Source organism: Takifugu rubripes, chromosome 21 (genome assembly GCF_901000725.2).
Source record: "Takifugu rubripes chromosome 21, fTakRub1.2, whole genome shotgun sequence".
Taxonomy (NCBI): domain Eukaryota; kingdom Metazoa; phylum Chordata; class Actinopteri; order Tetraodontiformes; family Tetraodontidae; genus Takifugu; species Takifugu rubripes.
In genome coordinates this window covers 2046244-2062426 of record NC_042305.1, presented here as the reverse complement: position 1 = coordinate 2062426, position 16183 = coordinate 2046244, and the positions used below count along the sequence as shown (strand labels likewise).

The window sequence follows — 16183 nt, the reverse complement described above, 5'->3', positions numbered from 1 at the left end:
CTCCTGAATCCTGCAGATTGTTGAGGCTGAGGTCCAGTTCTCTGAGATGGGAGGGATTGGACCTCAGCGCCGAGGCCAGAGAGTCACAGCTGGTCCCTGATAAGCTGCAGTCCCTTAATCTAAATAAAGAAGGGAAACTTTTATAAGGTTATAAGTGAAACCAGTATTAATCTGAAAGGTTAATCAAAGGCATGATCTGTAAATATTTAATTTAGTTACAGGTTTAAAAAATGATAGTAATATGTAATTACCACAATTCCAACCTCTCAGGTTTGCACTGTTCCAGAGGAGAATATATATTGTTCTGGCCCTCACTCTTCCCAGGTTCTCCCACCTCTTTCCCTCCCATCTCATCATGGAGATCCATCTCACCTGTGGCTCATCTTTAAAGGCACAACCTGTCTTAGATGACTTCCTGTCTCCCTCACCATCTCCCTCCTCGTTGGCTGGTGTCTACCAGGCACCCTCACCTAGTTTTGTCTAATTTTGGCTACCATCTGTCGGCTTTTTCATTGTCCTTAAATCAATTTATCATGAATAAGTGGTCCCCGTGTGGCCCTCCCTCCTGAAGGAACTGGGCACAACACACACACTCAGAAAGTGTGAGGACCCTCGGATGGAATAATGGACATTTTTGAGAATGGTGTTTACCTCAGAGTTTCCAGTCGGCAGTTTGGAAAGTGGAGAAAACCACAGAGCAGCTTCACTCCTGAATCCAGCAGATCGTTGAGGCTCAGGTCCAGTTCTCTCAGATGGGATGGATTGGACCTCAGCGCCGAGGCCAGAGAGTCACAGCTGATCTCTGATAAATTGCAGCCAATCAATCTGAAAAATGCAGGATAAGGTTATACGGTGCAGGTCTGCATGTTATCTGCGTCAGTACTAAACCTACGTTAGTTCTTAGTTGGGTCAGACCTGAATTCACGATATTTCAAGGAATTTTTTTAATGTGGTGCATCACAGCAGTGTTGAGAACAGCCTCACTTCACCATCTTAGCAGCTGGTATATAGGTAGAAAAATGAAGACTGACCTGAGCCTCTCCAGTTTACAGTTTGGACTCTCCAGTCCAGAACAGAGCCGCTCCACTCCTGAATCCTGAAACTTGGCCTCACTCAGTTCCAGAACCCTCAGATGGGAGGGATTGGACCTCAGCGCCGAGGCCACAGAGTCACAGCTGGTCTCTGATAAATTGCAGTCCCACAGCCTGGAAAAGGAATAAATGGGGCAAATAAAAACACATTTCTAAATATGAAAATGAAGAGAAAAGCAGAAAATGTAAAGAAATTTAGAAAAGACCAACAGAGGCCTCCTGACCTGAGCGTCTCCAGTCTGCAGTTTGGATGCATCATTGCAGAAGACAGTAAGTTTACGTCAGCATCTCTCAGGCTTTGGTTCCTGCTTAAGCTCAGCTCCCGTAGATGAGAAGGGTTTGACGTCATTGCTGAGGCCACAACTTCCCAATGACTCTTTGAAAGAAAACTACCAGACAGTCTGTTGTGTATGAAACAAAAATAGTGAGTCAAACTTTGGGATTTCTAATCAACTTATCTGAGAATCTACCTCAACACAAATGTAGCTCATTTCCTGGAAAAGCTAAATTCAACACCGTAGAGCAACAGTTTGAACGACCATCAGATCTGAAATGCAACTGAATTATTCTCAACATTTGTCTTATTTTAGAACAGCTCATAATTACTCAATATTTAAAATGATTGTAGCAAATGGCTTAAAGAAACGTGCATCTTTTTATCTGTCTATCGGCTCTTTGGATATTTTGCATTTCATCCAATTTGTACGATCGTGCGTCAAGTCTTAATTCAGCGATCCGATCGATGACATCAGAGTCTCTGGTTGCATCGATTGCCCTCAGCTTCTGTTCTATCTGCCTGTTTCCCTTCAAATCATTTTCACTGCACCTTTTGTTGCTAGTGATGAAGTTGCCACCTAACGGGTGTGGAAAGGCTCAAACAACTTTGTGGGTCACATAAAGGCTCCAAACGGAACCGCCACAAAGACCTAAAACACCCATTTAAACCAACGAGGCCGGCTGTTTTTACGTTGAACAAATGAAGCAAAATAGTCACGTGTCATTAGTTAAAATGTGTTTTTCTGTTGATTGAATACGATGTATACAAACAAACAAAAGTTATTTAATGACATGACAGTAATTTCATGATAGTCAGTTAACTTGTGGCTCCTATTATTCCTGCCTTATGTTGGTTTGTCTGGATTGACCTTTGAACTTATATCCAGCCAGTGTTGAACATTTCTGGATGAATTGTTGTTGTTTTAATTCATGGACGCTGCAATGGAGATAAAGAATTGAAGGAATGACCACTGGAGGGGGTATTGCTGCCTGACATGATCCACTCGCTTGATTTAAACGCCGATGTCCGGCCCCAAAAATCTTTACTTACTCGGCCTTCCTGCAGTTCCTCACAGCTGGAATCAGGCGACGTCGTCCCTCCACTGAGGTGTTGTACTGCTGCAGGTTCAGCTCATCCAGAACCTCCTCTGACATCTGCAGCAGGTAGACCAGAGCTGAACAGTGGATCTCTGACAGTTCCCTCTCTGGTATCTCCCCTGACTTCAGGAACTCTTGGATCTCCTGATGGACTGACTGATCCTTCATCTCCATCAGACAGTGGAAGATGTTGATGCTTCTGTCTGGGGAGATTCCATCACTGTTCGCCTTCTTCAGGTTGTTGAGGACCTTCTGGATGGTTTCTGGGTGGTTCTCCGTCTGATCCAACAGTCCACCCAAGATCCTCTGATTGGACTCCAGAGAGAGACCATGAAGGAAGCGAACAAACAAGTCCAGGTGGCCATTTTTACTTTTGAGAGATTTCATTAGTTCTCTCCTGAGGAAGTCATCAAGAGATGACTGGATGACTCTGGCTGGATCGTTATTTGTAAACAACCCAGTAAACCAGGAAAAACGGTTTGGTTTCGAAAGTTTTAGGAACTGATTTATAACCGCTGTGTCTTTCCTGGTGTAACAGTGGAACATGTAGACGGCAGCCAGAAACTCCTGAACGCTCAGATGAACAAAGCAGTAGACTGATTTCTGGAAGATCACACTCTCTCTCTTGAAGATCTCTGTACAAACTCCTGAGTACACCGACACCTCGGAGACGTCCAGTCCACATCGCTCCAGGTCTTCTGAGTAGAACATGATGTTTCCTTTCTCCAGATGTTCAAACGCCAGCCGACCCAACTTCAGAAGGAGTTCTTTATCAGCCTCAGTCAGTTCCTCTGGTCTCTGCTTTCCTCCATACTTCTGCTTCTTCCTCTTTATCTGAACCCTCAGGAAGTGTGAGTAGAGGTCAGTCAGGGTTTGGGGCAGCTCTCCTCTCTGGTCTCTGGTCATCATGTCCTCCAGAACTATAGCAGTGATCCAGCAGAAAACTGGGATCAGACACATGATGTGGAGGCTCCTGGAGGCCTTGATGTGTGAGATGATTCTCTTGGACAGATCTTCATCACTGAACCTCCTCCTGAAGTACTCCTCCTTCTGGGAGTCAGTGAAGCCTCGTACTTCTGTGATCCTGTCAACACACGAGGGAGGAATCTGATGGGCTGCTGCAGGTCTGGAGGTGATCCAGATGAGAGCTGATGGAAGCAGGTTCCCCTGGATGAGGTTCACCAGGAGCATGTCAACGGACGATACTTGTGTGACATCAGAGATGACCTGATGGTTGTTGAAACCCAGTGAAAATCTGCTTTCATCCAGGCCATCAAAGATGAACAGAAGTTTCCAGACAGTCAGATCTTCTGCTCTGATCTTCTGTAATGTTGGATGGAAAACATGAAGCAGTGAGAGAAGACTGTGCTGCTCATCTCTGATCAAGTTCAGCTCCCTGCATGAGAGCGGAAGCACCAGACTGATGTCTTGGTTCTCCAAACCTTCTGCCCAGTCCAGACTGAACTTCTGCACTGAGAAGGTTTTTCCAACGCCGGCGACACCGTTGGTCAGAACCACTCTGATGTGTCCCTGTTGCTCAGATAAGACTTTGAAGATGTCCTGGCACTTGATTGGAGTGTCCTGGATGTTCTTCTTGGAGGTTCTCTCAAGCTGTCTCACCTCATGTTGTGTGTCCACCTCCTCACTTTGTCCCTCAGTGATGTAGAGCTCAGTGTAGATCTTGTTCAGCAGGGTTCCAGTTCCTGCTTCATGAGTTCCTTCAGTCACATGTTCACATCTTCTCTTCAGACTCATCTTATGACCTTCTATCACCTCCTGCAGATCACTTCCTGAAAACAAGTAAACTAATGATTTCCATCTGTAATAAATCATCAACACAACTACAAATTCATGACATCACAAATTAAATCTCATATTGAACAGTTTTACTTTGTTTGGGTTTCATTTCAGCATCTCCAGATCTGCTTCCAGATTGTGAACAAGAGGACTCTCCTGGTGGAGCTGACTGGTCCCAGTTTGATAAGATGTGCTCCCCCCTCTCACTATGAAACACATCTCTATTAGTCCTTTGATTTATAGGATGAAAGAACCTGATCAAGACTCAATATTGTTCCAGCATTTATGTCTGAATTCATCTTTCAGTTTAAACATGATTCTTGTTTCTAATCAACAATATTCACATTAAGTCTGTAACTATATGGCTGTCTGAGGTTTAAGTGTTAAACATCTCCAATAATAAACTCACAACCTGCTGCTGTTAATGTGACTAACAGCTGCCACACAAGCACATCATCACGCTTTAGTTTTCTTACATTTCCTCTGAACTTCTGAAGTTGATTATTTCACTTTTGGACTGGTCACTCTTCAGGGACACACAGCTGGGCACTGTGGACTCTGCTCTGTCCTCGTCCATCCTGAGGAAACATCAGAAATAGTGATGAGACTGTGATGAAGGTAAATAATCTGTAGAGGTTGTAGTTAAATAATCCCAATTCACTGCATCTTTATCAAACAGGAACATTTCTAATCCATTCTGGATAACAACTGAATCAATAAATCAATGATGTCTCTGTATCATTTTCATGTTTTCAGAGTTTAAGCTGCTTTTTTAACTGTTCCCTGCAGTGAGAAAAGAACTGGCACCTTTTCCAGCCCCTCATCCTGCAGCACTGAATGTGCTCTAAAGTTCTTTCCAGAGCAAACGTCTCTGCACTTGCAGCAACATGTTGTAGTCATGGATCCGTGAGGAGAACCGGATACAGGAAACGCCCCCACTTTGATCCCAAAACCCAACTGGTGGCCAACGGTGGTCCGGCAACGACGGGGACGCTGGTCCATCGGGCCGACAACACTGGTTTTCCACAGGCCAACATGGTGAAAGGACTGTCTTCAGCTCAGCCACTAAATTATCTGGTGCTACATAAACATACTAGTCAGGACTTTTTAACTCCCCTCCTTTGTTCCCCTCTTCAATTATTTCTATAATCCAAGTCCTCAAAGATCACTGCTCTATTTAAAATAGATGAAAGAAATGACACCCACTCCTGCATTTCTGTCACAGTGGTTCCACAACATAGAACAATAAACCACTGTGAGAAGACGGGCAACATGAACCCAAAATCCTGTTGGTGTCCTGTGATCCTGTGTGGATTTATTTATTTAGTTTATTGTCTTAAATTGGTCCGGCTGAGAGATGCTAACTTGCCCACGATTAGATGTTGTTTGACAGGTAATACCAAAATATCCAGCTGTGACCTGGACTGTTGAACAACTCTAATAACTCTAAGAGCTTTTCACCTGTCACAAAAAAGTTTTAAAATGTTGTTAATACCTGTTAAGACTCTCTAACAACGTTAACAGCATGATACTCACTTTACACTCACCTTGTCGCTCTTCCTGCTTCGTCTGAACAGAATACTTTCACTTTCACTTTTAAAACCTAATCAGCAGCTTCATGGCGTATATATTACTACCATAAAAGCATTCTGGGAGGGTTTAAAGTTCAAAGTTCTTTTAGGATCAGTAGCAAAGAGCAGAAAAATAAACTAAACTTCACTTAGAAAGACTATTCAACTATAACTAAAGCCAGACTATAAGAAAGTTAAATAAGACCTCTTCATTTATAATGTATAACGATGTTTTGTGCTAAAACTAAATATGAAGTCTAGTTGAATTTTCTTAAGCCAAGAATTCTTCAGCTCTATGCAGCTCTTCAATAGTCACAAAAATGTTTTCAAATCTTGATTTTCTCTCCAAACACAACTGTCAATTCTTTTCAATAATGCTCTTCGTTTACACTCACCTTGTCGGTCTTCAGTCTTCCTGCTCAGTCTGAATGGAAAACTTTTACCTTTCCTTTTCCTCTGTTAATGAACAACTTTATGGCTGTTGATTAATATTCCACTACTATAAAAGCGTTCTGGGAGGGTTCAAGATGAAAAGTTGTTTTGCTATTTTAATGCCATAAATATGTTTTTGCATTTAAATTAAAACTGACTAACTTAGTTACATAAATAAATAAATAAGATTTATGATGCTTCAGAGATTTAGAAAGACTTGTAAAAGCAGCATATTTCTGCAGCCCTGGAGTCCAGGAGGAGCAGCAGAGGTCAGAATGTGTCGGAGCGCGTTTAACTATTGTCTGCAGTTCCACGCGTGTCCACCGGGTGGCGGTAAAGCACCAATCAATCAATCAATCTTTATTTATATAGCGTCTTATACAATCAAAATTGTTTCAAGGCGCTTTCCAGAATCCCAGGGCCTGACCCCAGACAAGCAACAGTGGCAAGGAAAAACTCCCCTTTAACAGGAAGAAACCTTGAGCAGGACCAGGCTCATGTAGGAGGACCCTCCTGCTGATGGCCGGCTGGGTAAAGAGAGAGGAGAAGGGGGAGGATAGGTAGAGGATAGGATAGGTAGGAGAGGAGAGGGGTAGAGGAGAGGAGAAGTAGAGTGGAGGGGAGGTAGAGGAGAGGAGAAGGAGGAGGAGGGGAAAGAGGAGAGGAAAGAAGAGGAGAGGGAGAGGAAAAGGAGAAGGAGAGGAGAGGAGAGGAGAGGGAGAGGAGAGGAGAGGAGAGGAGAGGAGAGGAGAGGAGAGGAGAGGAGAGGAGAGGAGAGGAGAGGAGAGGGAGAGGGAGAGGAGAGGCACAGAGCACAGAAACACACACAAAAAATATGATGCACAATCACTTCAGCGGGGCCGGAGGTCATTATGCAGCTCTGAGGGCGGCGATACCTGTAAATAAATAGAGGGGGGGGGGGGAGAAGCAGAAAAACTACACAAGAATCAGCATAACTAGTCTGCTTGATGAGGAGAGGAAAGGAGAGGAAAAGAGAGGAAACCATGACCCAGTGGAGTGACAGAGGCCTGTCAGGTGATCATGTTTCCGGACCCCGGCAGCCTCGGCCTATAACAGCATAACTAAGATGTGACCTAACGATTAGACGACCCCTAGGTATGATAATTTGTCTGTCTATGATAGAAACTGGAACTACTGAATTAGTAACAATAAGCTTTTTCAAAGAGGTAGGTTTTGAGTCTGATCTTAAAAGTAGCGATGGAGTCAGCCTCCCGTACCTGGACAGGGAGCTGGTTCCATAGCAGGGGGGCCTGGTAGCTAAATGCTCGGCCCCCCATTCTACTCCTGGAAACTCTGGGAACCACAAGTAGACCAGCATTCTGAGAGCGGAGCGGTCTATTGGGCTGGTAAGGTATCACTAACTCCTCCAGGTAGGATGGAGCTAGGCCTCTGAGGACCTTGTAGGTCAAAAGAAGGGTTTTAAAAATTATTCTAAATTTAACGGGCAGCCAATGAAGCGACGCCAGTACAGGAGTAATGTGATCTCTTTTGTCAATACCTGTCAGAACTCTGGCTGCAGCATTTTGGATCAACTGGAGGCTTCTTAAAGAGTTGTTTGGACACCCTGATAATAAGGAGTTACAGTAGTCCAGCCTGGAAGTAACAAATGCATGGACTAACTTTTCAGCATCATGCCGCGTCAGCAGTTTCCTGATCTTTGTGATGTTCCTCAAGTGAAAAAAGGTACTTCTAGAGACTAATTTAATGTGTGAGTTGAAGGAGAGATTTTGATCAAAAGTTACTCCTAGATTCCTCACAGAGAGACTAGATGTTAATGAGATACCATCTAGAGTGATCATGTGATCTAATCTATCCCTGAGAGGTTCAGGACCAAACACCATGACCTCAGTTTTTCCTGGGTTAAGGAGGAGGAAATTTGAAGACATCCAGGACTTTATGTCTTTAAGACAGGTCTGGAGCTTCACTAACTTCTCTGTCTCCTCGGGTTTCATGGATAAATAGAGCTGAGTGTCATCAGCATAACAATTAAATTTATCCCATGCTGCCGAATAATGTTCCCTAAGGGAAGCATGTACAATGTGAAGAGGATTGGTCCGAGTACAGAACCTTGAGGAACTCCATGGCTAACCCTACTGTATGAGGAGGGAACACCATGGACATGGGCAAACTGGTATCTATCGGATAAATATGATCTAAACCAGTCTAGTGCTGTCCCTTTAATCCCAGTCACATGTTCCAGTCTCTGTAACAGGATGCTGTGATCAACTGTATCAAAAGCAGCACTGAGGTCCAGCAGAACCAGCATAGAGACCAGTCCATGATCGGAAGCTATGAGAAGATCATTAGTGACTTTAAGAAGTGCTGTTTCTGTGCTGTGGTGAGCTCTAAAGCCTGACTGAAACGTCTCAAACAGGCTGTTCCTCTGCAGGTGCTCCAGTAACTGAGTCACCACCACCTTCTCTAGAACTTTAGAGATAAAAGGAAGGTTGGATATTGGCCTATAATTTGCTAAGACTTCGGGATCCAGTGATGGTTTTTTAAGCAACGGCTTAATCACTGCCACCTTGTAGGACCGGGGTACATAACCTGACACGAAAGAACCATTGATCTGGTCCAGGATAGAACTGCCTATCAATGGTAAAACATCCTTCAACAGGTGTGTTGGGATGGGATCTAAAAGACACGTGGTGGTCTTGGATTTCTGAATTAGCGATGACGCCTCAGAAAAATATATAGGGCTGAAGGAGCTTAAGGGCTCGTTGGAGACCCTGTATGTTCCCCCAGTCAGCACATCTGGTGTTGGTCCAGTTGTTGGGATGGCCTGGTTAGCTTTCTCTCTGATAGCTAGAACTTTATCAGTGAAGAAGCTCATGAAGTCTTCACCACTAAGGGAAGAAGGGATACGTGGATCTAAAACACTGTGACTCTTGGTTAATTTGGCCACAGTGCTGAAAAGAAACCTGGGGTTGTTCTTATTTTCCTCAATCAAAGAAGAAAAATAAGCTGTTCTAGCCTTGCGAAGGGCCTTTTTATAAACTAATAGACAGTCTTTCCAGGCTACATGGTAGCTGTCTATTTTACAAGAATGCCACTTCCTTTCCAGTCTTCACACTTTCTGCTTGAGGGTCCTGATATGTGAATTATACCAGGGGGCACACCTCCTCTGATTTACTATTCTCTTTTTCAGGGGGGCAACAGAATCAAGCGTGATTCTCAGTGAGGCTGCTGCACCTTCAGCAACAGAGTCAACCTCAGCAGGGCTAAGATGATGGCCTGCTGCAAACAGAATCACTGCAACTAAAGCCCTCAAGACTGGGGATAGTTGTGGAGGGTAGCATTGCGATGGAGGCAATCACCAACAGGCAATGTGTCTCCTGTTTGAATTTACTTACGCACTCCACCTGCACTCCCCAAGTGTTTAATAAACACCTTAATCTTCATTCAGCAGGGAATGCCAAAAGTTCAAGATAAATTCAAATATTGTACATTTGAATTTATTATACTTTAAAAAATATATTTCAGTAACTTAAACTATTTGAGGCAATCACTTGACGCAAATGCTTTAAGTTATCCGGGTTTAAACGGGACCTCGTTCAGAGGTCTATCCATCCCGGGTGGACCTCCTGATCAGGCCATAGCGGTAATGCACCCGAACATTGCCAACCGCCGCAAAAATAGGGTGGGGGAAAAAAAAGAAGAAGATAAATTTCCTGTCGGCGTTACACTTTATTCCGTCCGTATCCGGTGTCGTCAGTTGTTGAAAAAGGAGCTACATTGTGGACCTTTATTTTAATCAGTGTTTGGACAGCATGTGTAAGTAAACTCGGTATACTTCATACATTTATAATATTTATTTATTATTTGGTAACATTCACCTTTATGTGCTGCGCAGACATCTGTGTGACTGTTGGATGGTTTACGCGTTAGCTCGCGTATTTGTACGTATTTGAGATTTAGACATTTCGCTTGTTAAAGAAACCAAAACCTTTTTTTGTTTGTTTTTTAATCAAATTGGACTCTTTGTTGTTCGTTTCAACACCTGGTGTACGGGGTTTTGGTTTTTGTGTTATTTTCGGTCTCGAGCAGTGCTGCCGCATCACTTCAGTTCTCTTGTAACATTTACTATATCAGCCACTCGAAACGTCCCACATAACAATAACTCGCAGCCCTGTGTTTTTATATCAGCTGTGGCCATGAGCTCCACTTGTCCAGGGCTCTACTGTGGCAGGATGATGGTCAATGGTTCAGCGGAGGGAGAGTGTGGGGTGAGTATTCAGGGATGGGGTTCTGGGACCTGCAGCCTCTGCACAGTCACAGTTGTGAGGTGAACAGGGTCGTTCCGGAGCAGACGTCATCCGCACTCGTGGGGAGCCAAGGATCCAGTCTTGATGAAGCGCCCCAGCATGGGGGTGCCCCTGGCCTACCGCACCTTACATCCATGTGTGTCAGGACACTCAGGATTTCTGTACCCCTCCTCAGCCTTCTTGACTTCTGGAAGATCCTGGTGATTTAAAGCTAAAGGACCTTGAAAAATACCTTCTAAAAAGTCCTTTCTGGAGGCATCCCTTCTTATTTTTAAGATCTCACCATGGATGTTCCTTTGTAATCTTTTCAGGTTTCCTGAGCCGTCTTTTACCAGGATTTGTAGATAATAGTTTCAACTTTGGCACCATTTTCAGTTACCTTTTGTGTGTCTCCTTTGAGGTCTGTCCTCGGGGAGAGGACCAACCTGCAGAAGATCTGTGAACGCTGCACAGAGTCCCCTGAGCTGTACGACTGGCTCTACCTGGGCTTCATGGCCATGTTACCACTGGTGCTGCACTGGTTTTTCATCGAGTGGTACTCTGGAAAGAAAAGGTGAGTGCTGTGCCCACATTTTAGCAACCCTTTCCTGATGCGATGTGTGTGACGAGAGGCCTGTCCATCTTGTCCAGTTCCAGTGCCCTGCTGCAGCACGTCACAGCCATGCTGGAGTGCAGTGTATCAGCAGTGATCACGCTGCTGGTCACTGAGCCGGTGGGAACGCTCGGCATCCGTTCCTGCCGGGTCCAGATGCTGTCAGACTGGTACACCATGCTGTACAATCCCAGTCCCGACTACGTCAACACCTTGCACTGCACCCAAGAGGCAGTCTATCCGCTGTAAGCACGAGCTGACCTTAAAATCAAGCAGCAGAGAGGTCTGGTGCTCTTTTATGTGGATGTTTCTGGAAGCATCTGGAAGCATAAGCAGTAGCGTGTGTCTTGCATCTCACTGCGTTCCGCTCTTTTTGCTTTAGCTACACCATCATCTTAATCTATTACGCCTTCTGCCTGGTGATGATGATGCTGCTGCGCCCCTGCTGGTCAAGAAGATCGCCTGCGGTCTGGGCAAGTCTGATCGCTTCAAGAGCATCTACGCGGCGTTGTACTTCTTCCCCATCCTTACTGTGCTGCAGGCTGTGGGTGGAGGGCTGCTCTGTGAGTCCCGCCTGTTGACCGCCTGTTCACAATGTGCCTGCACAGGAACTGATGCATGCCCATCTTTGTCTTTTAGATTATGCATTTCCCTACATCATCTTGGTCTTGTCATTGGTCACGCTGGCTGTTTACATGTCTGCCTCTGAAATACAGGTAAAGACACCTGCTGCATTCGGTTGTGTTTGAAGTGTCCCGGAAATCATCCAGATGGCAGCTGCGCCCTCTGGCCAAACATTTGCCCGACAGTAGGGTGTTTAGACAGAGCAGAGGCTGCCCCCTTTCCCGGGAGGGGCCTGATAAAAGAGTGATCTTACAGATAGCAGTGGGTATCTGTGCTAGTGACACGTTCTGCTTTCATTCAGTCTTTTAAGAGTCTGGTCACCAAGAAGAAGCGTCTAGTCGTCCTCTTCAGTCACTGGCTGCTGCACGCCTACGGCATTGTCTCCATCTCCCGCCTGGACAGGCTGGAGCAGGACCTGCCTCTGCTGGCTCTGGTTCCAGGACCCACCCTCTTCTACATCGCCACGGCCAAGTTTACAGAGCCCAGCCGCATCCTGTCGGAGGGAGGCAGCGGACACTGAGCCTGCCAGGCAGCATTGGCTCTCAGGGCCACACCGAGTACAGAGGAAGCCAAGACCCAGCAGACCCAGAGGTGCCGTGGAAACGACGTAAGCCACCTGTTCATGTGTGGAAACCAGCCCTTTGGACAGACTCAAATCAACCGAGGCTTCATTTTCTATACATATATGTACATGTGTGTAAATAGATGGAATGAAAACGTATTTAAAACACATTAATATATGCCAACACACGTGCAACCCGAGTGCTGAGTTCACTGTAAATATGCAGCTGTTGCTCCTACTGAAAATATGAGAGATGTGTTTCCTACGCTGCCAGTCAGTCCAGAGTCATTCTGCTTCCTCACCTCACGTTTTGCCTTTATTCAGCTCATTTTCCGGACTTCTTTTAAAACCCACATACAGTATTGCTCGCACTCACGTCTCCTCCTCTGCTACAACCATTAAACACTGACAGGACTTTCTCGCCCTTGCTGCCGGAGTGGATCGACACTCTTTAGTTGTGAAAGAAGGAAGACATTGAGATCCAAATCAGCAACCCAAAACACATTTAGAAGCACTTTAATCATCTGCGGGACTCCTGATGTCAGCCCGGATGCCTCATTGTGGACCTACAGATTCCCTACAGTCTGTAGCTGCACTCACAGTCCCCTGAGAATTACCAGAGATCACGTCAAGGCACCACAATGATCCTGTAGTGTAAAAAAAAAATGTAGGCGTTTGGGACCTTCTTCCAGCTGCTGCAGCATACATGTACGACGGAGCAGAGGTGGAAAGCCTTCAGGGGCAAGGGACAACATTCTGCAGTGAGTACAAGGTGCAGATGTCATTCAGGTGAGACCGTTAATGGACACCTAAGCTGCTGACGCACAAACAGGACAGGACACATTTCCACCCAAATACTGTTTAAAAACAGGTGCTGACGGCAGGAGAGCAAACCAAGCTGACAGTTTAATTGTTGGGGTTAGAACCTATTTCTGGTATGACAGTACATGGAAAATCAGCCTCTGAGGCTTCAGCAACACGTTCTCCAGAGGACCAAACATCTGCCTTTGCAGCTTCAAGAAAATGAAGAAACTTACTGAATATTAAAAATCAACATCTGTGAAATGAATAACATCACATTTTCCTCCGTGTCATTCTAAATTGCATTCAATTAGATATAAATAAAAATAAGTTTGATATAAATGCACCCTGATCATATCAAAGGCACAACAGATATTTACTAGAACTAAGAAACTCAACAAAGGCCACGTTCCAACCCAGTCCACGGTCCACAGCTGGGTTTTCTGTCCCACCAGGTTGAAAATGCATTGGGTGGGACAGAAAACCCGGCTGGATTATCACCCTCGAGGCCTGGGTTTAGACGTGGCTGTGTTAAATGTTGGCGTGGAACCAAAGGTTTGCATATTTTGCATGCTGTGCTGTGCCCAAAAAGCGTCACAAAACAGAGCGTGAAGTTGGATTCCTGTTCTTCACGACTGCACAATGTAGTCCAGTCATTTCCCTCCGGAAGGTCCTGGGGGAAACCTGCGGACATGAGGAGAGGATGCGAAGCACCCAGGAGCATTAGCCTGAGACTGCTGCTACTTCTGGATGTAGATGATGATGATGCACAGCGTTGCCACCAGGCCCAGAGCCTGGACGCCCAGGAACCAAAGCAGCAGCCAGAAGAAGAGCATGACTACAGGTTCCACTATTCTGTCCCCAAACAACATGTGGCTGAATCCCAGCCCCCGCAGACACTTATTGAGTATCCCAAACAGAGTTCCCATTCTCTCACAGTCATCCAGGCGTGGCTGTCTGGCGGCCTCTTCCACTGTGCACCCCCAGGAACTGGGATTACTGGTGCTGGGGGGTCGCTGTCTGAGCTGGGGGGGGGGACAAACCAGACGTGGACACTTGAACCTCTCAAATATATACCAATAACGTCAATACTCTGTCCCCACTTATCTAACTTTTTAATAGTCCACCTTTCGGAGGGAACGAACGCTACAGCAGGCCGTGCTCGGCTCTCTCACCCTGGCTTGCTGCTGTGGGAGTGCCAACTGCCGGACACCGGGCCTCCGGTGGGTCTTTGACAGCAGCTCTTCGCGCTGGCGACAGATAAACTGGTTTGGAATAGAAGGAGCAGCTCCGGACATTTTCTCCGATGAAAGCCTGAACTTAATAACAACACGGGTGTGACACTTCCGCCTTCCGACTTCTTCTCTGCATGTTTACAAACGAGGTCGTCCTTCTGCCCCCTGGCGGACCATTTCAGATTGCACCCGGAAACACATTGCGTGTAAACAATAGCAAAGATGGAAACCATTCATTCACTCATTCATTCATGGCACTGAACACTTAAGCACCCACCTCGCCTCCATTTGAGTTTTGTTCGTTGTGGTGAGGTTGTCCAAAGATGGGGGGGAGCTTGATTGTAAATGCCATTGCCCAATAAGAATGCCATGATAATGAAGAAGACAAGATGAATAAAGTAGTGTTTATGAGTTCTTCTTAATAAATGAATTTCTTCTGTCCTAGTGTTATTAGGAATTTTCAGCAATTCCTCCATCATACACTGTCATCTGTCATCCACTCTCAGAATGCTGGTCTACTTGTGGTTCCCAGAGTTTATAAGAGTAGAATGGGGGGCCGAGCATTTAGCTACCAGGCCCCTCTGCTATGGAACCAGCTCCCTGTCCAGGTACGGGAGGCTGACTCCATCGCTACTTTTAAGATTAGGCTTAAAACCTACCTCTTTGAAAAAGCTTATTGTTACTAATTCTGTAGTTCCAGTTACTATTATAGACAGACAAATTATCATAAGTAGGGGGTCGTCTAATCATTAGGTTAACATTTTAGCTATGCTGTTATAGGCCAAGGCTGCCGGGGTCCGGAAACATGATCACCTGACAGGCCTCTGTCACCCCACTGGGTCATGGTTTCCTCTCCTCTCCTCTCCTTTCCTCTCCTTTCCTCCTCCTCATCAAGCAGACTAGTTATGCTGATTCTTGTGTAGTTTTTCTGCCCCCCCCCCCGCCATGATCTCCGGCCCCGCTGACCCACTCAGCCGACGGCTTGCATAAATAGTGTATTTTTGTATGTGTTTCTATGCTTTGTGCCTCCTCCTCTCCTCTCCTCTCCTCTCCTCTCCTCTCCTCTCCTCTCCTCTCCTCTCCTCTCCTCTCCTCTCCTCTCCTCTCCTCTCTCTCTTCTATCCCCTGCCTGTCCTCCCCCCTCTCTCTTCTCTACCCAGCCGGCCATCAGCAGGAGGGTCCCCCTACATGAGCCTGGTCCTGCTCAAGGTTTCTTCCTGTTAAAGGGGAGTTTTTCCTTGCCACTGTTACTTGTTGGGGGTTAGGCCCTGGGATTCTGGAAAGCACCTTGAAACAATTTTGATTGTAAAAGACGCTGTATAAATAAAGATTGATTTGATTTGATTTGATTTGATTTGATTTGATTTGATTTGATTTGATTTGATTTGATTTGATTTGATTTGATTGCTGGGGAGATGAATTACAATGACCATTTTTCCCATCTGGGAGGAAGACATTGCTTCCTATTTTACTTACATTGTTCTGTAAAAACAGTAACTATTCTAACGTAAACCTCTGAACAGACGCTGTGAAGGCTCTGCTCACAGTGCTCTAATAAATTCTGTCTGTTTGTTTATGGTTAAAAATGAAAATAATAACAGTACTTTCCTCCTCCTCCCTTTGTTAGCATGATATACCGTAATGCAGAAATGGGCTGCGGCCTGATGTTGTGATTTGTGACACGTGAGCTGTGGGATTATGTGGTGCCTGAAAGGAGCGTAATCCCAGCTAATCTGGGCAACAGATTCTCTGTGTGGACACAACGTCTGACTGAGAAGACTGGGACTATGGAGACATTTAGCGCCCTGGAGAGTGCTG

General features: G+C 45.5%; 2 protein-coding genes and 2 long non-coding RNA genes across 5 annotated transcripts; 1 reads left to right on the top strand and 3 right to left on the bottom strand.

Annotated features, from left to right (window-relative positions):
• Positions 1-1152: 1152 nt before the first annotated feature.
• Positions 1153-2456, bottom strand: LOC115247608 (uncharacterized). Its single transcript, XR_003886655.1, has 3 exons — positions 2419-2456; positions 1316-1492; positions 1153-1205 (listed from the first exon to the last, which is right to left on the bottom strand). It is a non-coding gene; the product is annotated as an uncharacterized lncRNA (long non-coding RNA).
• A 7500-nt stretch (positions 2457-9956) lies between these two features.
• On the top strand, positions 9957-12594 carry jkamp (jnk1/mapk8 associated membrane protein). Its single transcript, XM_011618594.2, is given in 9 exon segments — positions 9957-10060; positions 10433-10512; positions 10952-10959; positions 10961-11104; positions 11182-11388; positions 11526-11584; positions 11587-11706; positions 11783-11859; positions 12069-12594. Coding segments are annotated over 9 exon segments (918 nt in total). The 5' UTR covers positions 9957-10056; the 3' UTR covers positions 12288-12594.
• A 235-nt stretch (positions 12595-12829) lies between these two features.
• Positions 12830-13724, bottom strand: LOC115247630 (uncharacterized). The gene is made up of 2 exons (XR_003886683.1): positions 13012-13724; positions 12830-12935 (listed from the first exon to the last, which is right to left on the bottom strand). It is a non-coding gene; the product is annotated as an uncharacterized lncRNA (long non-coding RNA).
• Positions 13725-13735: 11 nt separating this feature from the next.
• fam241a (family with sequence similarity 241 member A) lies at positions 13736-14523 on the bottom strand. Of its 2 annotated transcripts, none has more exons than XM_011618595.2 (2): positions 14258-14523; positions 13736-14155 (listed from the first exon to the last, which is right to left on the bottom strand). In XM_011618595.2, exons 1-2 carry the CDS (start codon positions 14426-14428, stop codon positions 13871-13873), a joined length of 456 nt encoding a protein of 151 aa, XP_011616897.2. In that variant the 5' UTR covers positions 14429-14523; the 3' UTR covers positions 13736-13870. The 2 variants fall into 2 exon arrangements, with proteins under 2 accessions (XP_011616897.2, XP_003977482.2); XM_003977433.3 differs by having other exon boundaries at positions 14306-14519.
• Positions 14524-16183: the final 1660 nt, after the last annotated feature.

Bases quoted from the DNA above. Each gene is read 5' to 3' on its own strand.
- fam241a (XM_011618595.2), bottom strand. From the start codon at position 14,428: ATGTCCGGAGCTGCTCCTTCTATTCCAAACCAGTTTATCTGTCGCCAG. The intron at 14,156-14,257 runs GTGGACTATTAA...CCCCCCCCCCAG, and splicing joins GCGTTCGTTCCCTCCGAAAG to CTCAGACAGCGACCCCCCAG.